The sequence below is a fragment of the Calonectris borealis genome, chromosome 4 (genome assembly GCF_964195595.1).
Source record: "Calonectris borealis chromosome 4, bCalBor7.hap1.2, whole genome shotgun sequence".
NCBI lineage: Eukaryota > Metazoa > Chordata > Aves > Procellariiformes > Procellariidae > Calonectris > Calonectris borealis.
Genome location: NC_134315.1, coordinates 34,419,551 through 34,447,478, shown reverse-complemented (window position 1 = coordinate 34,447,478; position 27,928 = coordinate 34,419,551). Strand labels below are relative to the sequence as shown.

Genomic DNA, 27,928 nt, shown 5'->3' with positions numbered 1-27,928 from the left:
GGAATCCTGTTTGGCTGGTTCTCTGCTTTAGTGTTTCACATACTGACCATCATGGAATAAACGTCTGATTCTCCATAAATGTACCTAGCAAACGAGAGAAGTAAAATATTAGAAATTACAATGAGTCTGTATCAGCTAATCACATAAGTGTTGTATTCTGAAGCTTAATTGAATTCTGTCTGAAGTAATAAAAGTCAAGGTGAAAACTGATTGCTTATTTCATTTGGTAAGAAGGCAATGCATAATGCTAACAAGGCCAAGAGTATTTGGAAATAGTCATTTCACTGTATACTTATTTGATTTGAGATGGTTAATGACATTTTCACTTTATTGCAGTAGTAGTCTGCTGCTTCTTTCAAAAATATACATGGAGCAGAGGGTGTAAATCCTGTTTGTTGTGCCACTTCCTTGGCTCATTTCTTTAGCTTGCTTTTGCATCCAAGAGATGCGAAAGAAATGACATTTCAAGCTTTTTTTAAGTGGGGTGGGGAGCAGGTGAGTTTAAAAAAAAGTTGTTTCTAAAATTGCTGACTTGTAATTAAAAGATTTATTTAGAGGATTGGGTTTTGCCAGCAAAGAAGGAACAGGGAGTGGTAGAAATACTGTAGTATAAGGACCAAAACAATCAAAGCAAATGTCATACTGCAAAGCGGATATGAATGGCCCTTTTGTTACCCCTTCATAATTACCTCCAGGCTATAGCTGATGACACATAAGTGACTGGAGTTTATGCAAAGATGTGACTCAATTTCTACATTATAGCTAATGATGATTCTCATCTTTTCATGACTGGTGCAGCACAGGGGTGGAGTAGACTCCATTTTCTAATGCTTTTGTCCGTGAGAGGAATACCTCCTCGGATGAGAAAGACTCATCCTATATTGAGATTTGTTGACAACTGAGACTGTACCAGCATTAAAAAAAATACTTAAATGATGATCTTTCCTTCCATACAAACTGAATTCATCTCCTGTAAGGTCTAAGCACACATGTTACAGACGTGCTTGCAAATAACTATAATTTATTATTATGTTTTTAAGATGCTCAGTATTTCTTTCTAAGTTTGATTTTGGGAGTAAGTGCTTGTGGTTTGACAGCAAATGGCTTTCAAAAATCAGGCTTTCCTTTCCCAGAATAGAATTAGTTTGGCCCTGCGTATGACAGTACACATTTAAGTGATTCCGTTCTTAGCTGTGCTGATGAATTTCTGGTTTATGCGCTCTGAGCAAATTTTATTTAGTCTGGTCTAATAAAATGCTTTTTAAAAAAGCATTGTAATGGTTTTATATTTAATGCTTAATGTTCTCCTCCTGTACGTTTTGACTCTTGAAATTACTTGTTTACAAAGTGTATTGCTGATAAAACTAGAAGGCTGATCTACATCCTTCCAGATCAGAGGCATTTCTACCTGCCAGTTCTGCCTGTGACAGGTACAGTTGCTGCCTTTTGCGTGAGACCGCGGAGTGCTTGGTACCAGCATCGTCTGGGCCTTTCTCGATCTTCTCTGGGTGGGGACCACGTCGCATCCCAGCATTAAGAGGGGAGCATTCCAGTATGGTCGCTATATGTTTGTGTCGTGGGAAAAGTCCCACGACATGACCTGATTCTCTGGGATATTTCAGGACCTAGAAGTGTGTTGTGTCTGTTGCGTTGCAATGTACTTTGCAGTTTTCAGTTCAGGCAGTACATAATGCTACTTCTGAACCTGTTAATGGATGGAAGATACAAGGCTTCACACAAGTACAATTCTGAGGAAGATCTGTAAACATTAATCTGAGGATGAAAAATTGAATGAGAGGGTTTTGTTAAATGATGGAAGCTTGCTAAGAAGTTTGAAATGCCACAGAGCTCCTGGAGAAGGTGTTATGTTGCATGGAGTAGACTAAGCAACTGTGATAGGTAGCTTATCACATAGACACTGGTGTGGCATAGCTGCTTGAAATTAAAAAAAAACAAACAAACCCCCCATATTTTGGTACATAAATGCAAACTTTTCAGTATTGGTTCTTGTGAATTCTTCTCTCTTCAGTACAACTCCGAAAGAGTACACGTTTTGTTTCCAGGAGGAGTGTGGCTGTTTAAAATGTGAACAGTGATGTGTGGATGATTACTACCAGATGGGCGGTGTTAGCTTATTTGGACACCCATACTCGAAACCCATTTTCTGCCATGGTTTGCTCTTCTACATCGAGTAGCTGTTGAAGGACTTGTAGCTCTTAATATGGAGGAGAAACTTGCAAAAGGTGAATAGGGCTTTTTGGCCAGGCACAGCCTATCTATGGCTCTCAAAGCCTTGACTTGCAGGCAGAGCAAGTCCCACACCTGGGCTGCCTCACCTGGCCAGCAGCAGGACTGTGCTGGGAAACCTGAAATGGTTAGTCTGGCTAGCCACATGTCCTCTCTAGGCAACAAGAGTTGCCAGTTTGCCATAAAACTGCATGCTCCTGGTATTTGGGGTCTGCAAAGGAGCTGTGGGATGGTTGATGAATACCCACCCATTCCAGCTTGAGAACAGCTCATAACCTGAGCTTTTGGAGGTATCTCATGTCTTTCTTGCGTGAAGATTTGGTATAGCTACATAGCCAGGAAGGTTTGGCTGCTTACGTGCTTGGTATAAATATCTTTTTTTGTTCATTCTGGGATGTGGACTTCTGTAGAGCTTCCTGTTTTTAAAGCAGAGCAATGGAAACTGTTCAGATGTTGATGCATCTTCACCCTCATTTGTAATCAAAATGACCTTAGGCTGGCCTGTTCGAATGTCAAGCTGTAGCAAAAATAGCTGGTTGCCAGGAAAAATACTCTTGAGCCTGTAACTGGGCTGCGTAACTGCAAGTAACATAAACATGAATGAGAAATTTCGTAATTTATTCCATTCCTGACTTGGTCATTTTTGTCATCTTGAAACTGTCATGTTCTCCAACCTTGGACCTCCCCTACCTTGGACCTCTTCTTTTTCCATCCAGTTGTAGAGGGGCATACCTCACCTTCCCAAGTCCTTGCTATGTGGCCCACAGCCCCCTGAACCCGCTTGTCAAATTTTCAAAATGTGAAGGATTTTTAACTGCCAAATCTTTCACAGAACAAGAAATTCTCTTTATGCTGAGAATTTTTTTTGTAGCATCTGATAGCAGAGGTGCACCGCCCTGATATTGCCTGTGGCAAAGCTTTTATCCCCCAAATCTGTTCTCGTTCCTTCCTACAGCTTCCATGTTTATGGTAGGGGGAATCTTTTGGCTAAAGCTCAGCTGGATTTCTTGTGCATCTAGAATAGATTCTTTTGAAACAAGAAAAATAGGTACCCCGCCATCCTACATGATCTTGGCATAAACTCATAAATTGTGCCAGAAACAGCTTTAAATGGGTATGAATACCCTCCTTGAGTCTCTTGACAACTAAGCAAGGATGATCCTAATTGCCAGATTTATCTGGATGAATGAACAATGCCAAAATTGCTCGATCCTGTATGCTCCCACTTGGTTCTGCTCTTTCAATTTCTGGTATTGATTTTTCAACTAGAATCTTGTAAAGCATAAACTTTGCTTGATATCCCAGCCCAAAGCATGTGCATACCTGTCTTTAAATTAAATACTGAAGATGGCCCTTACTAGATTATTCAAGTGGTCTTTGGTATTTCACTGCACTTAGATTTCAGGTCTTGGAAACGTTCATGTTTTCTTGGGGAGACCCCCATACCTGGAGCTTCAGTTCTCTCAGAACTTAGATAAAAGTGTGCTAAATTAACTGCTAGTCAGTCTGACTACTCATGAGGCTGCTTAACCATATGAGCAACTTATTCTTCTTATTTTAGGCTGGCAGTCTCTATGGCTAGCTTTTTCAGAATATATTCTTTAACAGGAGGTGATGATACAAGTCTGTCTGTATTTCTTGATTTGCAAAACTATGAACAGACAAGCTGGAGGTTGAGGCACAAGGTTAAACAGCACCAGTAAAAAGCAAAAGGGCTTAAGAGCAGCAGAAAGCAAGAAACATTTAAAAAAAAAAAATTAGTAAGGCAGTGTTATTCTACTTTATTTTGGGTTTTTAGTCTTAACCTCTGTCAGTCCTTAGTATATTCTGATCTCTTACGCCCTTTTCTCATCAAATAGCTTTAACTAAAAACAAATACAAAATGTATGGACTGTGAAGAGGCCTTTTGGAAACACTAACCAAAAACGTTAGCGTTTCCAAAGGGTCTGCAGTGTGGTCCAGCCACTAGGCTGAGGGGGGGAAAATTGAGATGTTTTACTAACAGAGTGGGCTGGAAGAAATCAGGTTCAAGGATGACTTTTTGAGAATTAGAATAAAGAATGAATATGCAAACCAAGGGGAGAGGGCACATTAAAAAAAAAAAAAAATCTCCTAAGTAGTTTGTACGCTAATTTAGTAATGGACAAGGTTACTGTAAAAGCTTTGGAAAATCCCATTGGGAGCACGCAGCATGAAAATAGAAGTGCTTCGGTAGCTAACTTGCTTGCAGATCCACTACGTGATTGTGTCCCAGCGTGCTAGGCTGTGGCTCAAATAGCTCACTGCAGCATTCACGTTCTCATCACTGGACGCTGTGTCCGTAGCGGGAACTGGTGTAGAACGGGAGCGAGATGACTCATCTCTCCTTCCTGAGCAGGGAAGCAGGAAGAGCAGGGCGAGTCCTTTCAATAACTGAGCCTTCTGCTCTCCTGAGAATTTACCGTGGAGGATGAGGCGTGGTTTTCAATCTTAGCCCACTGTCACTGTAAAAAGCTTCTAAGTGCTTAACGTAAAACTGCAACACAGCTACTTAATACCCCTACCAGTGTGTCAGTGTCCAAATAACTGTTAAGACTGCTTAAAGTGTAGTGATTAAAAGGGGATCTTTCCCATACAAGGTCAAAAATACAAATATTTCTAGTAAAGGGCTGGCCCTTTCTTCTAACCAGTCTTTTTCAGCTGCAGAGTAATTTCCTATAACTTGCAGCAGATGAGAGAGTGCATAGCATAAAAATTACTCATTTGATTAGTCTTCTGTCAGACCTTAACACATGACTGGTTTCTGGGTGCTCATTCCCTCTATTTTTTCTTAAGAACGGTGTATTTTACTGCTTTATTTGTTCTGCAGGCATGCAGTGAGTATTCCCCACCTGCAGGACAGGGTGCTCTTAACCGGGCGACCTGGTGAGCAAGTGCGGACGTTAGCCTAGGGTGAGGCTGCGGCGAGAGTGACCGGGGGCAAACGGGGAACCTACTGTAAAGGTGAGGTTTTCCCTGGGGAGAACCAGGTGCAGGTGTGGCCCTGCCAGCGTGTGAACTCATCTACTGTGGTCAGTTGTGTAGTAGCTAATGGAAACAGTCTAAGTGATTTTTGGGCCAGTGCATTATTACTGTTTTTTCTCTAATGTATCCTAGCTGAAGGAAAAGCGTGCAAAGTGAGTTTCAAGCTCTTTGCGTGCGCGGGGGCTATGAACATAAGCCTGGGCATTGGCAGCAGCAAAGCTGCTGTATCTGTGGCTCTCCCATTCAGCTCAGGCCTCCCATGGCTTATTTTTGCATCAACAAATTAAGTGTGAAAGCAGAGTACAGCAAGGTCGAAACAGCTAAAAATAAGCTCCATTATCTGCAGAGAAGAGCAGTGTTGCCTTCGCGATCCCGGCTGCCGTTTGACCAAGCGGAGATCGATCAGTCTAATGTCTGGGGCTCGCCTTTCATAAAAGAAGGGCTGTGGCTTTAAGTAATCACTGGCTGCTTGTGCCAATTGCAGAAGCTGCAGTATCTGCCGCTGTCGGGAGCGATCGGCGCGGAAGTAGGATAACCTGCAGAGGCAAGGTCCAGCGTTGCCGCTCGGCCGCAGCCGGAGCAGCCCGGCTGGCGGTGCCGCCACCTGCGCGTCGCCTATGAGTGCCAGGGGGCCGAGCGGGGGGCTGCCGGAGCTGGAAGATGGGCTGCTCTAGCAGCAAACTCTGCCTCTATTCTCAGTGTGCTGCAGCAAGGGTAATTAGTATTTGTTTCGCAGCGCTTTTCCGACGTCAGGGAGCTGGACGGGAGCTGGGCTGTGAGCAAGGTGAAAGCGCCCCGGCAGCGGGAAGCCTGGACCTTGTCACCTCTGCAGCGTGGCCATGGGTGTGAGGCGCCTGCCACCGAGCCGTGGACTGGCTTGGCCGTGGCCATGGCCGTGCCTGCGCTTCTCCCCGGGGTGCGGGTCTGGGGGCAGAGGGGCCCGGCCTGCCGTCCCCTGGCTGAGGCGCAGCTCCTAGGCTAAGCGGGGAGATGGGTGCTTCTACTTGTTTTGAGCACAAATTTCTTATGATTCTCTCGTTATAAGAAACATAATCTATCTTAATTTTAAGAACTGCAAGCAGTGGGGTGGGTTGTATTCAACTTTTAACAGGGCTGTGCCTTTCCTTCATGGAAGACTGAGTATTTAGCAAAGTTTTTGGTTCTGTGTTTAAGTAAGCTTAAGATAAATATTTAATGCATGCCTCTTTCACATATATACTGTACTTTTGTGCCCTTGACAGCTATCAGTTGATTTGTTCTGGAGTCTTATGTTGCTACACCCATCATAAAATATATAATTAATTGCTGCAAAGTATGATTTTAATTGCAGTGTTATCCTGGAAAAAGCTATTCTTTGTTTTAAAGTATAACTTCCTTAACAACAGAAGAACATCTGTGTATTTTGTAACAGCAGAACTGTTATCCTAAATGATTCATATCTTGGCTTCTTGCTCCTGCCTGTTGTTTTCCTACAGAACACATGTAAGCTAATTATTGGAAGGTGCCCTGCTCAGATCACTAGTAACCAAATGTTTGGGTTTGTTTTTTTCTCTGCAGAGGGAAGAAGCTCTGAAACAGCGTAAAGAGTTGTCTCAAGAGCTAGTTAACCTTCGAGGAGAACTAGGTAAGCATTTATTTTTGTGTTCTTTATGAGAACAGAAATGCAGGAAAACAGATCTGCGGGAAGACAGATGCGCGGGTATTGTAATGGCAGTCATTTAATTCCCTGACTGAATTCTGCTCAGATGCTTTAATCGCTGCATTTCTCTGGAGCCCTGACAGCATGACCCCAGGTTCACTGAATTCCTGGCACTGATCTGACTGCGCCTAGCGGGGCCTCCTCGCAAAACATGCGTCTGATGACCAAATCACTCACTTTCTTAAAAATGGGAGGATGGCTGGCAGTATATATACTTGTGTTTGATTCCTAACTTATTTGTATGCTGTCTTCTAGAGATCTGCTGGCAAAAATCCATAAACCTGTAAAACATACTGCGCAAAATCTGCATCTTGCCTTAGTGTAGGTGAATGAGTGTAAAATTAACAGAAGGAAATGCCATCAGGCTAATGAGATTAAATCTTTGAATTCATCCTAGTGGACAGCTATAATGTGAAATTGAGCTATAATGTGCAAGGGGCTGGTTTTGCCAACTTCAAAGCTTGATTTAACTGCATTTAATGGTAACTTCATATAATTTATTTGAACTCAAAGCAGAATCATCTTGTGGAGTGCGAGAAGTCGTTGGATTGAAAATGATAGCACTTGAAAGTGAAGCTAGCATTTCATAAAAGCACACTTCTGTTATGATGAAGCCCCTTTAAAAAAGAAAGATAAAAAACCTTTGAAAGCAGAAGTAGTAAGTGTGGAGCAGTTTCAGATACGTCATCTACTATTGAAAAGTTGGAAATGTTTATTTTCATATGCTTTGGAAGTTGAGTATTGTCTCAGCCAAACTTGAGTGTGAATGTAGGTCTTGTTACATGCAGGTGGTGCATTTAATGTTCAGATTTATTTTTTAGTGCTGATTAATAAGGCGGGCATTCCCTGGTAACTACTCAGAGTTGGAAGCTTGGTGGGGAGGGAGGGATGTCCCCATCCCCCCAGCTGAAGCAACAGAGCACAGCTTCTCCACTTGTCACTATTACTGTCGTAATTTTTTAGAGGGTTGTGTTAAAAATGCAGCTTTCTGGGAGCTTTATTTGATGTTGCATAAAATTGCAAGTGTGTGAATGGGGAGTATCACGAGCAGAGAAAGCCTTGCAGCCTAAAAGGATAGACGAGAGTACCAAAGACACTGCAGAAACGTGTAGCATTTTCTTTCTTGGAAGCTTAGTCCTAAAAACCTGAGGCTTTTCTAGAGCTTGGTGCAGTCTGGCATCTGTCACGCTGCATCTTTTAACCTTCCTACTGATGAAGCACCTGGACTGCAGTTTTGCAGTTGTTTCAGGCAGGCCTCAGTGGAGCTGGCTTTCAGAGAGCCTGGCCTTCCTCTGCCTTCGCGTCCCTCTGTCCTGCCCTGTGCCAGCGCTGCTGCCCGGGCAGCCGTGCGCCGAGCCGTGCGGTGGGCTGCCTGGGGACCTAAGCCAGCTGAAAACTGGTGCCTTGAAGTGCTGTTTTGCCAAAGCTGCCTGGCCTGGCTCAGCAGGTGGCTGAAGGAGCACTGGTGCCGGAGCAGGGGAAGGGGAAGGAAGGAGCAGCAGCATGGAGGGTTGTGTCCCCCATCAGCTGCAGCTGGCACTTCTGTCACCCTAAAGTGACAACAACAAAACTGGAGTCTTAGTGTGGAAATGGGCTTCTTGCATTCCTACAAGGTTGTGTTATAAACGTTATAAACTAGATTTACTTTTTTTTTTTTAATGTACATATGTGTGACTTCCTGGGCAAACCCATTTGTTTACCTTATCGTGAAAATGACTTCAGAAAGATTGCTGTCAGAGCAAGACAGTCTCTATTCTTCCGTGTGCTTGCATCTTCAATATTATTGTTCCTTTATCAACTTAGGTACTATGTTTGTCACTTACCAGGAGAGGGAAAATTCAGCTTGAAGGGACAGAGCAAAAGCCAGCCAGCACTTTTGCACTTTTTTGGGGTTTGGTTTTTTTTTTTTGAAAGCTTAGTTCTTTCTAAGGGTGCCTTACTCTTAAATGACTTGCCATAAACTTGGTACCTTCCTGCTTTGATTAACAGCCTGCTGAGCTCCTATGTGAGACTCCCATAGCAAGAATATGTCATTCAGTAGGTTGATAACTAGGAAAAAACATCAAATGCAACTGAGCTTGATGGATCTGTGATGCCCGAGTGCACAGAGCTGTCAGCCAGCAACGGTGGCCGGCGTGCTGCTGGACGAGGTCGCCAGCCGTTCCCCTCACGGAGTTGATCTTACTAGGTCAGCTCTGCCAGAGCATCTGAACAGCAGCCTCGGGCTCGCTTCCCTTGGTAAGGTTTCCAGACCATGGTTTCAGTGAAGCATTTATCTTCATGCAGCTCCTTTGTCTTAACCACTGTCACACGTCGAGCCTGACTGTACTTCTCTTCTCGGCATGTAAAGGGAGTGGATTTAATCACAGAAATGGAAAAACTACACAGGTCTTCAATTCTGTCCAGCTTTAAAAAGATATATTTTTTTAAAAAAAAGTTAAATAAATGAAGCCAGCCAGACCTCATTTGTTGACAAGGTGTGAGAAAAGCATTCTTGTAATGGTAGCTTTGGCTGAAAATAATCTGTTTAAATGCACACCTGCTAATCAGCTTTCTATTGCCACTGTTAAATGGATATAGCTGAACTTAAGATTCCCATAGGCTATTTTGACTGTGAATTTTGATTCACAGTATGATCTAGGTACAGATTGGCTCAAAGTTAAGTACAGTTTGAATATTATTTTTACTGTGTGGACATGTTTTGTGGAGTCCCAGCTGCCGTGTTTTTAATGCATGTTGGTTTGCAGTTTGGGAACAGGCAGTCTAGGAAGAGGAACCAGGTGTGCCCGGTTCGGTGTAGTCTGTGCCCTGCATGTTGAGAGGAATGTGAAGTCTCCTGCAGCTTGCACCCTGCACAGTTTGGACTCCTCAATTTCTTGCTTTGAAGTTTAATTGTGCGTGCCCCCAAGCTCCTTGATTTACCTTGCAAAACCAAATTGGCTTGCTGTCAAATTGTCCGTTTTGCTGGGTTATTCTGTATGACCCTTTCTACCAAAATACCTTTTTGCTTAATGATTTAAATATGCATTACGATCCCAGAACCTGCCTTTGGCAGCGACTGCGTGGCTGCGCAGAGCGTTCTGCTTTCGGTGCTGGAAACACGTGTGTGAGGGTTAGCAATGATGGTGTGTCTGGGGATGGGCTTTTCCAAAGAAGTTCAAATTCATTAACAGTCAAGTTCTGAATCTGGGTTTCCTTAAAATCTCCAGCCAAAAAGACTAAACTTTGTGGCTTGAATGTAAACGCCTTGGTTCTGGGAGCCTGGACCGGGTACGGATGTCCTGTTTGTTACCTGTTTCCCTTCTTAAGATGCAAACTAGTGTGTAAATTATTTCTAGTTACCTGCTTAATTATGTAAGTAGAAATTGCAAGAGCTGCATGTTTCTTGAGAGGTACGAAACTACTCCTCTAAATTAATTGCGCTCCAAATAGTTTCGGAGCCTCTTTGCAACCGTGCTGGACGTGATCCAGCTCAGACCTGCTACAAAACAGCAGGTGCAGAGCTGACTCAGCCCCTGCCCGCCTCGGCCCTTTGAAAATTGCCGCTTGTGAGCCTTTTTCAGTGGGCTGGAGAGGCTTGTGTGTATCCTGTGCCGCCAGCCAAATGCCTGACCCTTCTTTCTCCCCTCCACTTGCTGCACTGCAACTGATAAACAATATTTTCTTCAAAATACCTTCATGCTATTTTTTATTAATAAACGACCTTTAAAATATTTTGGAGGTTGGGATGAAAAAGACTATTGTGTTTTACGGACAGATGGAGTGAATGTGATTTGGTTTTCAGGTTCTGGTGACCCGTAAAAATACTTAATAGTAGGTAGGCGGTTCTGTCAATTATTTGGGGCAAGGCCTAACTTGCCACAAGTCATATGCTTGCCTGCCTGCTGACACGGTAGTGTTTGCAGCATTAGAGGATAGGAACTTGCTACCTGGCAGATACCTGAATGCTTCACGTATGTGTTCAACCATACCCACTTAAATGTAGCTTAAAGCATGCTTTTTTGGTCTACCTGCCTCGTTTCAACTCGCCCAAGAAGAAAAATATGAAACGTGCCTTAACATCCTGTACTGTTAGTCTTGTTACACCAAAAGAAACTGGTCATAAACTTGAAAGCATGTTTGGGTAGAAGAATTTCCAATATTGAGAATCTGCCAAAACCATGAATTAATTATTAGATAACAATTTTTTAAAAAAAATTATATGGAGAAGGAAGTGAGCCTTTATGTCTACAGTAGACTTACTGATCAACAGAACATACACAATAGATCTTGCAATGTGAAATATAAAGTTAGAGCAATAGTCTTATGTGCTATGACATAACACCAGGCTAAATACTCAATGTTTTCTGGTAATTATCCCCTTTTCACACCCCCCACATCTATTAATGCTGCTAGTTTACTGTCCTAGTGACCTCTGTGTCAAAATATCAGACAGTCTAATGGCTTTTCATAAATCATAACTAGACCAGTGAGTGACTTAAACAATTTTACCAACATAACTTTTGTTCCAAAACAATTTAATTCACGATTCAAAAAAAAGATCCATTATGTTTTATCTTCTTAGAGCTATGGTTATGGTGACTTTTAGGGGAATGTAAGATGAAAAATGTTTTTATGTAAGCAGTTTAGCCATAAGGACCGAATTGGATGAGGAATTGTTTTATAATTAGAATAAGAAAAAACTATATTTTTTTAAGGAGATACTGCACAATTGTAAGGTCTTATCTCTTGGCTACTTTTACTGAAAATATGAAATAGATTTCTTGTGGATACTAAGGCAACTTTTGTAGTCCCCTCTTTCAGCTGGTGCTACTGTTCATGTGGTTTGGATCTGCTGCCGTTTGCACTGTTGCAGGGAGTTGCCACATGCCTGGTTCTCCACACTTCTCTTTTGCAGGCATTTGCAGGCATGGTTCTGGCACATACAAAGCTTTGCAATGAAATACCCAAGATGCAAGGGGCCATTGTTAGCTACTACAGATGAATGTTAATTTTACATGTCAAAAGCAGCAGTTTCGGATCTGAAGTTACACTGTTACCAAATCTCAGAAACTTCCTGTGATTGCCAGAGGTTGTGGTTCTGGCCAAAAGAACCAGGCTCTTCGTTTATAATAAACAGGTGTTAAGAAGCCTAAAAATACAGATTAATCTTGCTTCCTGTTGTAATAGTACAGGGAGAGAGAGCGTTGTATGATTGGGAAGAGAGGCTGGGACAACCAAATGGGGGAAAAATATTAATGGCTTTGCTATTTGAATAAAGAAGTAAATCTTGCTTCTGGCTGCCGAGTACACCGTTCCGTATGCTCTACCCTTAAACCTTAAAACTGTTCAGTGTTACAGATGAGATTGAACAAACTTAACGGACAAATGAATAGCGCATCTTTCTATCTATATGGCTTGATTTTTCTCTCAAATGCTGTTGGACCATTTGTCTCCTGTTGTTTTCTTGCTTGAAGTCTGTGGTCTGTTATAATGTGTGGCGTAACGAAGATGTAGAGTTGCGGAGGGAAGCGCTTTAAGAAGGGAAAGGAAGCACAGTAGTCATGTACAAAAACTGTGAAGCATGCCCTTCAAGTGTCTCTGAAGTGGATGAGAAGTTGAAATAGAGAATTTTTGTGTCCTACTGGAAGAGCCCACAAAGAGCACCATGTTCCAGTTACAAATTTTTCTTCAAAATTAAGCACCGGTTCAATGAGAAAACTCTTGAGTAACCATCAAGTTTGGTTAGTCAGCAGTTTTGCAGCATCCCCTTGCAGCAGATGAGTGACCAAACTAAGGAATTAGTTGCCTTTTTCATGGCTTGTTCCTTTCTTAAAACAAGGCAGTGTACAGTCATAGAATATATGATTCAGTCTGGAGATGGATAAGTCTCTGCAAAATACTTGCTGCAGACACTTAAATCTCGAGTACGGGGACAAATTTTGGTTTACAGGACTTCTCATAATTTCAAATTGACAATTCTTCAGTTGGTGCTTTTGCTGAAGCTTCACGCACGCAGTTTCTTGCACTATCATGATACTGGGAGCTCACTGGTTGTGTGGTGGTTCTGCTCCTTGTTTGGATGGCAAGGATTCAAGTTAAGCTTGTGATCTGCAAGGAAGCGTTGCAGCCTCCAGCTTCGCAGAAGCCAGATGTTACTTTCAAGGTAACGCAACATTCAACTGCCAATGCAAGTTTTAAAAGTTTTTGTTTGCCTTGTAACATTAGTCTTCTCATAAATCTGAATTGCAAACTGGCCGAACGAGAACTGATGTGCCTGTTGTCTTTGACAAAGGCGTGGTTTGCTATTTGCTTTTTTTTCTGAAGTGTTTTGCATCATCTGAAGTTCTGAGTGCTGACATTTAAAGATAAGACAATGATAGGCAGCACGTTCTTTTAGCTAAACGGAGGTAAACGAATGGCTCTGGTCTTACAAATAAAGAATTGGATGCTTGCTTCTTCCTCTGTTGGTTTTAAAGGAAGGGGATCATTCGAAGCATTTTGCTACAGTTATCTCAAATGAGGCATGTGAGTTGCCTGCCTCTCGGCTATACCTCTCTTACTCTGCTATAGTTGGTCAGATCCATTCTGCATGTGGTTGGCTGTGTAACGTCTCCATTTGGCTCGCTGCCTGGTTCTTTGCGTTATAAAATAATGTCCCCTACCTATTCAATAACATTACACCAGTGCGATGTGATAGAAGTGTGAATGCCAATTCTTCCACTTTTTTCCAAAGGGAGCAGTTATAATAGAAGTTTGTGGAAGTAATAAAGATAGGGAAATAAAAATCTTTCTTGATGGTGGTACAGAAAGTATAGAAAACTGTGAAATCTGCTTGGGTTGCACAGAATGCTGTGGTACGTTTCAGTTGAGCCTTTAGTTGCATCGTTGCCAGTCATGGGATGAACAGCTTGGCTTAAATCTGTCCTGATCAGCAGATCTTTCACACAGACCTAGCACAGAGCTAAGCCTGCGGTTAAAACTGTTTCAGGTAGACACACATGCAGATTGATTTCCATGCAGTACAGCTCACTCTCTTACACTTTCTAGCTCAACTGCAGGTGCCAAGTGGCAGCAGGGCTAAGACTTCTTTACAGTTTCCTTAAGAGAGTGCAAATATCATTCGTCAAGTTATTCATTGCTCTTGGTGAGCCGTAGCGAAGAGGGAATCCGATGTGTGTAACTTGAGGCACTCAGCTGGGGCAGGCTGCTTTCCTAGAGCCGAGCCCAGTACTGCTTTGGGAATCGGTCCCTGAAGATACTGTAATTTATATATCTTAAGGCACAAACCCAGCTGTGGTGAGAATTTCCTGCATCGCCTGTACAAAAATCCTTGAATCTTCCCATGCTTTTACATAGAGTTTATGTTTATACTGTTTGGGCAGTGTGCCAGGCTGCTATAAAGTGTGTGTATGCATGACTTCTCCTGCATTTGATTCAAGAGCAAGTTAACGTTTTAGTTGATTTTTCTATTAAGCAGACACTCATCTGACTAATTTATTTTAAACTAAAGCACTAGAGTCTGTATAGAAGCAGTTTTGCTTAAGGTCAGTGACCACAGGCTTGTGTTAGAGGTCCTGTTTCACCTTGCTTCCAGGGTTTGGGTGCAGCTGGAACTGCATAAGGCGCTTGCTCCAGTCATACTAACATGGAAATGGAAAATGACTCTTCCTATCCGGGCCTGTCTGGCTGGAGTTGGGAATGTTAAATTTCAAACTCAAAAGTACAAGTTACTTAACTCCTGTTTTGCCTTTTAATCAGCTGTAAATATGGGGAGACAAACCTAGGTAGTAGTCTTGGCTGACCTGCGTTAATATAAATGTAAAGACAGACATGCTGTGTAATTCTCTGTTTTCTTAATACTCTGCACTTTCTGCCTGAAACTATTCTAAATCTTGCACGCTTAAATATCTTGGGCGTATGTGTATTAGCAGTATGTTTCAGATTGGCAGTTCTGTATCGCTCTGTATCGGCCAGTCCGTGTCAGGCTAGAATTGCTTCTCTGCTGCATATCTGAGTGTTGAATGGATGGTGTTCAGGATATTAAGACTTTGAAATTTAGCTAAGTGGTTTATATATCAAAAAGTGAAGTACTCTGACAAATACGCTGTTGAAATGGGATCAAATTAGGTGAAGTAGCAAATCCAATTAATTTTTTTATTGGAGCACTCCAGTGTCTCTTGTGAGACATTCATTCTTCTATGTCACGGCAAACTGTCACACTTACGTTTCCTATATGGGTTCCTGGCTTAACGAGATTCAATTAATTCTCAGCATAAGAAACACGATATTTTTGCAAAGATCTTTTCATGTGTCCTTGGACGTGGCACTCATTTTGTGTATAAATTATATTTGTCTTTCTATAACGAAACGTGTTGCTGTGCAGAGTGTTCACTATCTTTAATACTTGTAATGAAGATGGCGAAATTAGCATTGAACTTGATCCAATTACTTTTTTCTTTTTTCTTTTGACATCTTCAGTAACCACTTCTGCAGCTTGTGAAAAATTGGAGAGAGACAGGAATGAACTGCAAGTTGCTTATGAAGGATTTTTGCAGAAGTTAAACCAGCAACATCACAATGATTTAGCTGAGCTGGAGGAGAGGCTTAAACAGTTTTACACTGCAGAATGTGAGAAACTCCAAAGTATCTGCATTGAAGAAGCTGAAAAGTACAAAGCGCAACTCCAGGAGCAGGTTTGTGCCATTCGAAGTAGAAATGTTCTCTAACAGTTGCTTTCTGCTACAAATAAGCCTTCAGATAATACTGGGTTTTTGATTAGTAATGGGGTTATTTTATCTAATGTGAAACTCCACTTTGTTGCAACTATAAAAATATTACTAAGCTGTCCAGATCTTAAGTTTGTGTTTAAACTGTTGGTGGAGATTCCTTGTGTTTTGCAAGCTTGAATGACTTCTGGAGCTCCACTGGATTACTTGAGGCAGCTTAAGCTTTAAGATTTATAAAGACACGCCTGGCCTGTGACCTTGCTTTGCAACAACTCCATGTGTGTGACAGATGCATACATCATCCTGCTGGTAGTGGTAAACTGTAAGGCATCGTTCTCCTCTATTAAGCATTGTATGTGGCTTAGCTTTTCCTGTGACCCTCTGTTAAGTGCTACCCAGACTATGTAAAACATGCTCCATGTACTGCGTAAAGCCATTAGAACAATACTTCAAATGAGGGTTAAGTTGAGATGTGTAAGGGGGGGCGGGGAAAATCATGTTGTCTTATTGCAGGTGGACAACTTAAATATCACACATGAAAACTTTAAGCTGGAACTTGAAAACAGCCACTCAGAAAAAGTAGAGGAGCTGAAAAAGGAGTATGAATCCTCTTTTTCAGGCAAGTATTTTGTATTCAAGGACAGACGCAATAGTACTGCTAGTCACTAACAAAAATATTCAAACTTTTTCATCAATATGTCCATTTCATTGTCCTTGGCAGTCAGCTGTTTTTAAAAACATTGGCTGAATTCCTTTTGGAACTGAGCAAGTCTCTTTTTAAGTACAGAAGTAACCATGATCCCATTGTAGTTGAATGAAACTTCTAAAACTGTTTAAGAGTGGACTTTTTCTTTCAGTAAAAGACGTCTGAATTGCAGTCTGCCCTCAAAATCTCAAGTTAATGAATAATTGCTCCCACCCCCCTATTTCTATAAGGAGCACCTCAAAATTGAAATTGAGGATAAGTAGGGTTCTGTGCTTTCCAGACTGACAGGGGAATGTTGAGAAATATTACACGCTGTTTACAGTGTACTGGGGCAAAGGATGTTTTTCAGGGAGGGGGTGGTGAGTGTGCTCAGTTTTAAATGGCATTGCATCTAATTGATTTAAATGATGATGGTTTCCATCCTCCCTCCAACTCCACTTGATAGCCAAGTTTCCAGTGATACTTTTGCGTCACTAAAGCTGGTGACGCTTCCACTACAATCAAAAAGCAAACTCCTCTTCCTGACATCTCCGAAGTAGGAAAGGAAATGTTTTTCTAGAAGGTTTTGGAAGACAAAATTTCAATTTTTGCTGTGTTTCCCATCAGAAACTCAGCTTTTGTCAGATGTGGCTCTTGTGCTCAATTCATCTACTTGTGGTGTGTAGATGAATGCTTTCAAAATTGACACGCTGTCAACTAATGAATGGATATGCAAAGGGACAATCAACAAATCTGAAGCATTAATAAATCTGATACTTTGTACATGCTTTGAATCAGTTGATGATAAATGTTCTTTCTGTGTTGTCATTGACTCTGCATCTGTGCATATGTGTATTGGCTGGCTTTTCCTGCTGCTGCTTTTCAAAAAGAATTTTGATGTCTTACGCGGTATTGAAAATCTGCAAAAATAATTTGTTGCAGAGCTCAAGAGTGCCCATGAATCCGAAAGGAAGTCACTTGAAGATTCCTTTAAAGAGAAGCAAGAATTGCTAGAGGTTTGTTACGGGTTGGGGTCATTGCAACAGACTAAAACTTAAAAGGCAGTTTGGAGATGTGCACTGAATTCTTGGCCTAACTGTACCATATCTTTTCATTTCAGAAAAAAATTGATGAATTAAAATGTGAAAACGACTCTCTGAGTGAGAAGTTGAAATTAGAAGAGCAAAAACAAGTAGCCAAAGAAAAAGCCAATCTTGTAAGTCTTGATCTTCAAAAGTAATGCAGATGAGCAGATCTTGTAAGCCTGGGTTTATTTTATTGCATAGTATAAAAGGTTTGCAATCAAGCCTGATAGGGCTCCCATACTTACTAACATTTTATGTAAATGGTTCGCCTGCCAGAAGTTTTTCTCAAGCACTGCAATGTTGTTATTAACCTTACCAATATAAATCTATAAAGCTGTTGAATATCTAACTCAGTGGTGTAAGTTACAGCCTAAGTTAAATTGAAGACCTACGTATACGCAAAATTTGTACCATAGCCGCCTTCTAGACAGTCGGTAAATGTTCTAATGGTGCTATGATCAGTGTGGGCTTACATCACTACTACAAAACTCACTTCTTGTACTTGAGTCTTTAGTGCATTTATTCAAACATTGATTCATACTTGTTGCTGATCTATCCTTCAGATAAACTTTCATTTTGTCCTGCCCTTCCTCCCAAGGCTGCTGTTACCTGTGATGCTCCTGGGCTAGAAATGTGCTTTGAGAGAGGTTTTTCATGCACTGGGAGTTAGACACGAACATGCTTATCTTTCCGGTTACCTGGAAATAACTGGAATACCACTAGTATTGCTTATCCCACGAAGAGAAATTCCATGCTTAAAAATTGACTTGGATGCTTCTAGTAGAAGTTGCCCTAGTTTTCACTGGAATTTAATTTATTTTTTTGCTCTTGCTGCTTATTCTAGTGGCAGGACAGAGCTGCTGCAAGAAGAATCTGCAACCACAAGATGTTGCTGTGGTTGGGAGAGACGATACCAAAGAGAACGTGTTGTACACTGCACTTGGGGGTTTGAACTGTATTACATAGGCATGCTCAGATGTCGTTTAATTTAAAGGAGCAATAGTCAAGTGCCTCTGCATAGTTGCAAATGCACTTTGCATTCTGACAGTGTAAGACACATCTATAAGCTTGAGGCTTCTCTGTGGAAAAATACTGATTTCACCCAGTATATTCTTCTGTATCAAACACAAATTCTGCACTATCAGAATTCCCATTAGCCCTTTGAAGATAGAGGCGTATTTCCAACTCTCCAATATTGTTTAGATAGCATCACTTGATATTCCCAGCTTTTTTGCTAAAATCTTATCTAGGCCTTCCAGTCTTTTTATCTGGCTCTGTGTTCTACTATGAGTAGCTAATGTGGTGGCTCAGATTTAACTTTAAAAAGACGCTTAAGACCATTGGGGCAGAGGAGGGAAAGAAAGAAAATTAAATTTTTAACATACTGTAAGTGGCATTTAAACTTTTCGGGATCACTTTTCTCACTAGCTCCTAGATTCCATGTAAAGCCACAAAAGGGAGGAACGAAGTTCAAATTGTCTGCCTCCTCCTCTGAGGCAGCACAGCACACCCCACCCTCGCACAGACTTCTGTTCAAAAGTAGAAATTAAACAAGAATCACTAATGCCACAGTCCTTAAAAACAGGCAAGAGAATGGAATGTGTAGGTGATGAGGTTACCTTGTTACCTGATTGCACCCCACAAACAGGTCGCCCAGAGAAGTGGTAGATGCCCCATCCCTGGAAACATTCAAGGTCAGGTTGGACGGGGCTCTGAGCAACCTGATCTAGTTGAAGATGTCCCTGCCCACAGCAGGGGGGGTTGGACTAGATGACCTTTAAAGGTCCCTTCCAACCCAAACTGTTCTATGATTCTAAAACTGCAGGCATTGCCTGCCAAGTCTTAGGTTTCTGATGCGGCAGTGAAGCTGTTACTCAACGCAGTACACCAGTATTCTTACCCAAATATGCTAAAACAAGTTTTGTTTGTTTTTAAAGATAAACTTAGTTACACAGCACACTTAATCATTGATTCGTTTCTGTTTGTGTTCCACTCGGACTACCTGGAAATGGACTGAGACTTCCTTTATTTCTCCTTATTTTTGCCTGTGACTTTGCCTTTGAAATGTAGAGAATATGTTTTACTCTGCAGTGTTTGAATGGTTCCTTACTCTGGCAGAGAGGTCCTTGAAGAAACCAGATCTGACCCTGCCCTGTCCTCCTCCTGCTCTCCCCTCCACCTCCTGGAAAACAACAAAAAAAAAAAGGAAAAATAAAAAAGAAAGTCCTAACTTGCTGTCTTGGAGATAAGTCACGGATGTACAGCAGTGCAAGATGTTTATGTACAATTGCATTGCTAGGCTTTAAGAAGAATGTAAAACCGAAAATTTTCAATTTCTGCTTATGAACCAGCTACCTTCAGGCTCAAAACAGGGAAAATCAGCTACAGTCAAGTCCATAGCTTTAAATTTCTGGTGCTTTTTGAACTATTCCAGCACCTGAAAACTCTTCAAATGTTTACTCTAATTACCACTTGGGATGGGTTATGAGTAATATGAAATAAATTTTGGAACTCCTAGCCTCAAAGGGAGCCTTTGGGCACTCCTGCAAAACAAGTTTTGCTGTGACAGCTTTAGTGCCTTCCTTTGACTCACAAGGGTTTTTCACATTCGTGCATGAAGTGTTTTCTGAACAGCTTCTAAGGAAAAAAAAGCAACTGTTTACCTACCCCAAAGGACAAACAAAATCGGAGGAGAAAGGGGTAGCAGATCTTTTTATTCTAAACTGTTCAACTCTATTTCACTTAGAACAAGTAACTGTTGTTACTATATTTATTTTCTTGCTCCTTCTAAATAGCAGAGAAACACTTAAATTTTTCCTGAAATTCAGGGTACTAAGCAAACTCTGTGGAAATTTTTCAGAAAAACCCGCAGATTATGTATCTGGAACAGGAGCTGGAAAGTTTGAAAGCAGTGCTGGAGATCAAGAATGAGAAACTCCATCAGCAGGATATAAAGCTAATGAAGATGGAAAAACTGGTGAGTTTTTTCCTTGGGGTCTGGCAGGTTTGGACTGTGTCTCTGAGTTACGTTCTGATAATGAGTTCAGGCTGATGAGACTTAAGTGCGAGGATTAACTTTTTCTTTAAAAAGAAACATGAAACGATGATGGGACATGCTCACATTGCAGGTACAATTATATCTGCATTGGGCTGTAATGTAAAGAGGGGGAAGCAATCACCAGATGCTGTAAATGACCTTTTAGCCTCTCAAGACAACTATTAGTTTGCATAAACTACTGCTAAGTTAGTACAGGGTTATCTGGGAGCCTCTTCCACATTTCCTTTCCTCTTCGCTCTCTTTTCCCCCATCCCCCAAAGAAAAAATCCTTACCTGCCACGTTTGCTTGAGTGTTATGGAAGATAGATTGCACTGGCAGGAAAACATTAACATGGAAATGATCCTAATTAAACAAGAAGGGATCAAATATGAAATGGAATAAATGTTTTCATCTAGCGTTGATTAGCTTAGGTCAATCAGTTTAGCTATTATCTCTAAGCTGCTTGTTTAGCTGTGTGGATTTGCTCCCGATTTGTGCATAATTCCACATGAAAAGGCAATTTTGGGGGCAGAACTTGTAATTCCTTAGCATGCTTTTATTTGTGGCAGGACAGGGTCCTTATCCTGGGTGGGGCCTTTGAACACTGTTGTAATACTTGCTTAAGCAAGATTTTAATGAAGTACAGAAAGAGGTTCGGATGCAAAGGAATACGTTCATGTCAGTTGTTCAGTATTGTACAGCATCCTATGTTGCCCTGGTCTACAATTACTAGTCATTGCTAGTAAACCTTCATCTTTTCTGACAGACGTTGGCCAGAGTATAGAAGCCCTTGGACCATCCAGCCGTTTAATCACTGCTTTACCTTAACTTTTGATAATATCCTGCAGCAATGAAGTGGAATCAGGAGAGCAACAGGGAAAGCTGTTCGCACAGGGGAGCTCTTGAATTTGTCACATTAGCATATTATTTCTAGATAGTCTTCTGTCTGCAACAGCTTCTAAAACTGCTGCCTGTCACTGACAGAAGTTACTAGAATGTGCTGGTTATAACTAGTAGATCCCTTGTCCAGTCCTCCTTTGTTGGCATCTAATCAGCACAAGTGGCAAAATGCCAGCATTACGCAAGGATAAGGTAAGTAGGATCTATTTGACTATTGCAGAATATTAAGCCATGATAGCAGGTCAGTCTGACATCACTCTAGGTTTTTGCGCTTTCTGTAGCAAGGTCTGTGAGCTCCAGATTATGAACAGCTGTGATAGCTTGGTCAGTATCTTGATGAGTGCATGTATGGGTTTTATTTTAAACTGTGACCTTTTTTTCTAAGCTGGAGAATAACACAATCTTAATGGATAAATTAAAGAAGGTTCAGCAAGAAAATGAAGAATTAAAAGCTCGGATGGACAAACACATGGAGCTTTCAAGGTGAAAAATATCGGTGGACTTTTAAATGTTCTTATGAACCAGGGGAAGGTGTTCCTGTGACAAGAAAAAAAATTCTGTGTAAATGTTAGTGACTGGGATTTTGTAGTACTCTGTAAAAGAACAAGCCCCTTTCTTCCTCACTTGTATCTCTATAGATGTGCATTCCTATGTAGAAGAATAAGCAGGAACAGATTGTGAGGGGGTAAAGGCTCAGTATGTTCTTCAGTGCTCCAAAACAGTATTTCAGGGAAGAAAAGGCAACTCAGAAATATCATCTTATTTTAGATTGACTCTTTTAAGTATTACTGGCTTGTGAGCTAAACCTGGTTTTACTTAAAACCACTTCAGTTGAGTGATTTGTCCCCAATTTAGATCAGTGTTTTATTTAGCAATAACAGCAATATTTAACATGAATAAAATGGGCCTGAGGTTCTCCTAACTTCAACTGTTGCTTAAATGGGTGGGCAAACTCTTCCAGTTGAAGAAAACTAAAGAAATGCAGCTTCTGTGTAGAGCTAAGCCTGCAACAAGACCCAAAGGCTCCAGCATGGCCATTAAAAGCATCTGTCATTGTAAGTAGGACAAGTCTCACTTTTCAGATGCTTTTTCTGGTCTTCAGGAACGTTTCTTACTGGTACTTTCTCCTGCTTTCCGCAAGCTACCGGTTTAAATCCAGCAAGGATGAGAACATGCTAAATCCTCATTTTAAGGAAGCAATTCAGTTGTAAGCCAAGCAGGGGTTTATGCCATTTCAAACCTTCCTTTAACAATTAAGTTCAGTACCGTAGCTGCCAACTTGGGTTATGTGTTCTGATGTAAATCTTACGTTTGCAGGCAACTTTCTACGGAGCAAGCCGTTTTACAGGAGTCGCTAGAGAAAGAATCAAAAGTAAACAAACGCCTGTCAATGGAAAATGAAGAACTTCTGTGGAAGTTGCACAATGGCGACCTATGCAGCCCAAGAAAACTGTCTCCCAGTTCTCCATCCGTGCCTCTTCAGTCCCCACGAAATTCTGGTAACTTCTCTAGTCCCACGGTATCACCGAGATGACATCTCTTGAGAGAAAGAGGGGATTGCATTTCATTTGTGATCTGCAGAACCGATCCTAACTTTAATCACAGGAGCAAGAGCTATATTAGCTGATTATGATGACTAAACATAACTGGAAACTATTTCGTGCAAAAATGGCGATAAGAGACTGAGAATATGGGAGTAAGACGCTCGTGTCGCTCCTCCCAAAAGGACTTGTTTATGACCTCTACGGACATTATTGCACAAAGCACTTACAGAGCAAGGAAAGACTTGTTCATTGCCTTTTCTCCTAACTATACGAAAAAGCTCAGGGGCTTAGAGATAAAGATCACGACGTTTATAATATGTTCCTTATCACAGACACTTTTTTTTAAGGCTGTGTGTATGCGTGTGTGCGTGCATGTGCTGCAGATGGAATGGATGTAACACACTGGGCGTGTGTCTAATGCTGCCTTCTTTGCTGTGTACGTAATAAAGGATAAAAGCTGAAGACTAGACATGGACATGTACTTCCTTAATAATGTTGTCAGTATGCATGCTTTTAGCAAAGAGTACCCTCCCCCAGGAATGAGGAGAAACTGCCACTAGTACTATAGGCTAGCTTCCTTCATCTTTCTGGCTGCAGTTCAGTAAAAAAATGGCATGAAAAGCTTTGTCAACTGACTCATTAGTGTCTTGGCCAACTTGAGTATGCCACTTTGAATTTATTTTAAAACCAAACTGAATTGCAGCCATATTTTGCATGGATTCTTGGTTTAATATCCATGCACAACCCTGCCCTTTATGAGGAGACATTTTTTGCAGGATACAGTGGATTTTGGCTTTCAAGTCAACAGGGTCGTAGTCAGAACTACGGTAGCCCTCCAGGTCAGAAGTTACTAGTTGAGTTGCAGGTTTAGAAACCTAGACCTATCATCTTCCCTGCTGAAAAGGAATCACTTATTTCCCCAAAACAGCGTATCTGTTGCTGAGTCTGTCTGCTGAGGATAAACTAGATGTAGATTTGAAAGCCAAAGAAAAAAATGCAATAATTGTCATTAGGTGCATCCTTAACACAGTTCTCAAGAAGGATCTTAAGTAATTTGTGAATTTTGGTGACACACTTTGCCTTTTTAAGCATTAGCATTTGTATTGACATTCTTCAGGGTTGGCTAAATTCACCTGAGGAAGAGGGGGAAGGTGGCAGCTGTGTGTTCATCTTGCTGATTCTGCCACACCTTCCCTCTTAAGACTGCAGGATACCAGTGTTTTGCCAGGCTGGCTGGCTTATTTGGCAAAAGATCCTGTACAAGAGGTTCTGTAGAGTAGGGAAAAAAAATTGTCCTGGCTGCTGGAACTGGAGGCTGAGGGTGTCAGCGTTTCTGGACATGCCGTATGCTGAGCTTCAGCTTCAACAAGGTAATCGCGTAGCTTTGCTACGCCCTTGGTCGGACCTGTTTAAGATGTCTACATTGTACCTACTAAACACAGGTTCAACTTCAAATTAGTATTACAAAACACTATCTATGCTTAGAATAGCTTGGGTTTTACAGTACCGCTTCCAGGACCATTGTTACACTACTGTTTAGCTAATGCTGTTAGCTAGCTGTACAGGTAACCGTTACGGTAAATTGTACCTGCTGAGCTTCCCTCTGTTTTTCAGTAGCTTGGGGACAGGCATCGGGGGATGGAAAGTGTTTAGGGAACTCAACTGGAGAACCACTTTAAACCACTTTACCCAAGACTTGAAAAATCTTGGCTAGTAGTGAGGAACAAGACTGTTAACAGTGCTTATACAGTAAGTAAACTTGTAATAAACTTGTGATTGACTATTTAATCATTAAATTTACTTAGTTTTCCATAATGTACAAGTTAAGGGTACTGTTTCTATGGAACATTATGCTCTCTTTTAATCCTCTTTAGGGCACTGTACATACCACTGTTAGTGGTGTCAGTACTTAAAATGTTTTCTAAGGGTTTCAAATTTAACTATGAAAATCCTTTGTGGGCTAAAACTTGGCTTAAAGTGTCTTAGAACATTCTTATTTTCTATGGTCAAAGAGAGTTGATCACATGTATTTGAGCTGAATGCTTAAAAAATAAATTTTTTGTACTGATTGAAGGGTTTTCCTCCTGCTTTTATTAGTCAAATGATCTTTAATCTAAGGAGGAACATTCCTCCAAATACTAAAAACATTTAGTACCTGTTCAGCACAGCAGAACAGCAATAGTGAAGCTTCACTGCACAAATTATTAATGTTCAGCTAAGCCTCGGAAAATTTTAACTCTACTTTTGCTACTCTCGTGTAGTTACACAGAGCTTGCTTGTGATTATTAGCAATTCAGTTTGAGATGGCTGTTAAAAAAAAAAAAAGGAGAATGTAGCTAACATTGCAGAATTAAGCAATAATAAAATACTTGAGTACAGTTGGCTTAATACAGGGACCCAATGTGCATATGCCTGGTAAAGGCATCCTATAGGACTCATCTTATTAAAATGCTCACCTTATTCAGACAATTTTTTGTGTGAGAAAAGCCACATAGAGTTTAGCAATCTAACAGGTCATGTCACAAGATCAGTCGTCTAGCCACTGGTAAGAATTTTATTTTCTTACTTGCAATGTTAAGTAATAATAAAACATGCAAGAGGAGTGCATACAAATGTTTGAAGATCAAATACAGTGTATCCCTTCATGTGACAGAGAAGGGAAAAGCTTTTTCTGGCTACCAGTACAGAAGAGTAAGTATAGTATAGTAAGTAATGTAAGTATAGTATAGTAAGTAATACAAAGGCTGTTAATTTGTTGATAGTTTCCCTCCACAATACAGGAGACTCCTCACGTCTAAACTTCTTGCAAGTAGAATCTTCGGTGCTTTTACAAAGAAATGAAGAATCCTTGTGTATAGAAATCAGGCTATAGAAATAACTGTTTAGTGTTTGTCTTGTTGGTCTGAAAGAATTAAATCTGTTCATCTGTAAGAACTGTTTCAATATCTTTCTCCGTTTGAGTATTAATATTTCAAGCTTTAACTTAAATACCATGTGTTAGCAAAGGCTTTGTTTGATCCAATAACTTTCACCTATTTTTTTGGTAATTTCTTTAGCATGAAGTTTCCCTCAGGAAAAGCTAGAAGCCCACTCACCATAAATATATGCCAAAGGTCTAGTGCTGGTCAAGCAATTAAACAAGTTATTTTCTTCAGATACTCAACCTTCACTAATAGTTCCAACTCTAATGATAAGTTTCAAAGGAAGTTACAGTGACATTTATATCTGTACCAAGTAGTTTGTTGCCATTGCAGCTATTCATAACATGGTTCCCCTCCCTTCAATACTTTTCTCTGAAGGTCTTTGTATCAGTTGCACTATATTTGCTGTAAAATTTGAGGTAAATCATTTCCTTATGGTAACCGAAGACTTCAAGTGTCTCATTACAAACACCAAAGACATTTGCATGTAAACTGGCATCCTGCAATTCATGCAGGAAATTCCTTCTAGAAGTAAGTAACCACTTACTTCTTTAAAGCTGCTGTTGCCTGACAGCCAGGAAATCATTTAGGGCTGAGCTGGATTTAAAAAGGTCATCAGAAAATTGGAATAATCATTGAACCCCTAAGAAACAAATACCTTCTGTCCATTGCTGCTGCCTTGCCTTAGCAGAGCGGTGACTGAGGTATGGAAATAGAAATAACAATACTGGCTGGTTTAGGCATGTGACTCTTACAAGTCACTTAAATTTCATTTCCCGGGCTTCATTCTCTTACCCTGTGTCACTGTTCTTTTATGTAGAAATGTATAATTGCATCACTGAAAAAGAATCAGGCCTGCCCACGAGGCTTACAGTAAAATAAGAACTATGTAAAACACATAGTAAAATAATTCTCATAGTTTACAATGCTGAGAATTATTTTGATGTTTGCAGGGGGAAAAAAAAAAACCACAACCACCAGAAATTCCTCCTTATAGGCACTGCTTCTGTAGCTATAGTCAGCCTCGAGAACTGCATGTGATTGGTACACATAACCATTAAACCTGACGGAGACTACTGCAGCGACGCAGCAATGGATTTACATTGTATTTTCCTCTCCTTCCAAACTGTCACCAAGGAAGTGATGCTACCACAAGAACCATTGTGCTGTTCAACAAGTCTGAACAGGTGACACTATCTCCCACTTGCTAGATATTTTAACAGAAATCAATTGTCAAATTAAAGGCTCAAAAGCTCTTTGAAATTTAAGAAGATGGCACAGCTCCTGTAGCTCAAAGGGAAATACATTGTTCTGCTAAATGAAAATGCTAAAAAGGAATGAACGCATTGCACAGCCTCATCCAGAAACTCAGGGATTGTTAAAGTCACCTTGGTCAGATTGAAGTCTTGCCTAAAAAAAAAAAAAGTACGAAGACCTCTTTTAGGTATTACTATGAAATTGTGTGGCACCTATGTAGTCATTTGGGTAACAGTGTAACATTCTTGATACGTTTTCATAGCAATGAGAAAGAAGATTAACAAGGGACTGCCTCTTACACCTTCAAGGTTGGTCCTATTGCTTGTTATGTTTAATTTTTTTTTTTTCTTTTGTAGCGACCTTGTTTCCAGAGGCCACCAATATTGCAGGCATCTGGGGAGCCTTCTCCATGAAGCCTCTTTCATGCATAGAGCCATTTCAGTCACTACCATGGATATTTATCGTATTGGTTACATTGTTTTAAGTTCCTGCATGCTGAAGAAACAAACTTTCAGCAAGCTTGTTTAATGTTTTCATTAGCTACACTAACAATCAGGTTAATGACATAATTGAGAAGCTGCCATTTTTACATTAGTACTTACTAGATATCACCACTCCAAACAGAACCATACACATATTCTCAAAGGTTTGAATTATCTGGCGCAAAGGGCTCGCTTCAAGCCTTCACCAGAAGAAAGCTTTAGGAATTCTAGTCAAATGCAGGGTGAGACACATTGAAATGTGCAAGCAAGTTCCTGGTTTGGGTCCTCGTATGCTCAGAATAAGCTGTTTTTCACATGCATTGTAAATAAAGTGGCTTCCATTAAAGAATTATTTTGTC

General features: G+C 40.8%; 1 protein-coding gene across 3 annotated transcripts in view; it reads left to right on the top strand.

The window, feature by feature from the left end:
* Positions 1 to 23,526, top strand: part of MTUS1 (microtubule associated scaffold protein 1) — a 93,256-nt gene extending 69,730 nt beyond the window's left edge. For 2 of the 3 annotated variants that reach the window (XM_075149177.1, XM_075149178.1), the window contains 8 exons: positions 6,808 to 6,874; positions 15,410 to 15,624; positions 16,171 to 16,276; positions 17,285 to 17,358; positions 17,463 to 17,558; positions 20,288 to 20,404; positions 21,751 to 21,848; positions 22,683 to 23,526. In XM_075149177.1, the coding sequence (XP_075005278.1) occupies positions 6,808 to 6,874; positions 15,410 to 15,624; positions 16,171 to 16,276; positions 17,285 to 17,358; positions 17,463 to 17,558; positions 20,288 to 20,404; positions 21,751 to 21,848; positions 22,683 to 22,899 (990 nt within the window). In that variant the 3' untranslated portion in view covers positions 22,900 to 23,526. Of the gene's footprint in view, positions 1 to 5,910; positions 5,965 to 6,807; positions 6,875 to 15,409; positions 15,625 to 16,170; positions 16,277 to 17,284; positions 17,359 to 17,462; positions 17,559 to 20,287; positions 20,405 to 21,750; positions 21,849 to 22,682 lie in introns of those variants that run through there. The other variant, XM_075149179.1, reaches the window with a different exon arrangement.
* The last annotated feature ends 4,402 nt before the right edge of the window (positions 23,527 to 27,928 follow it).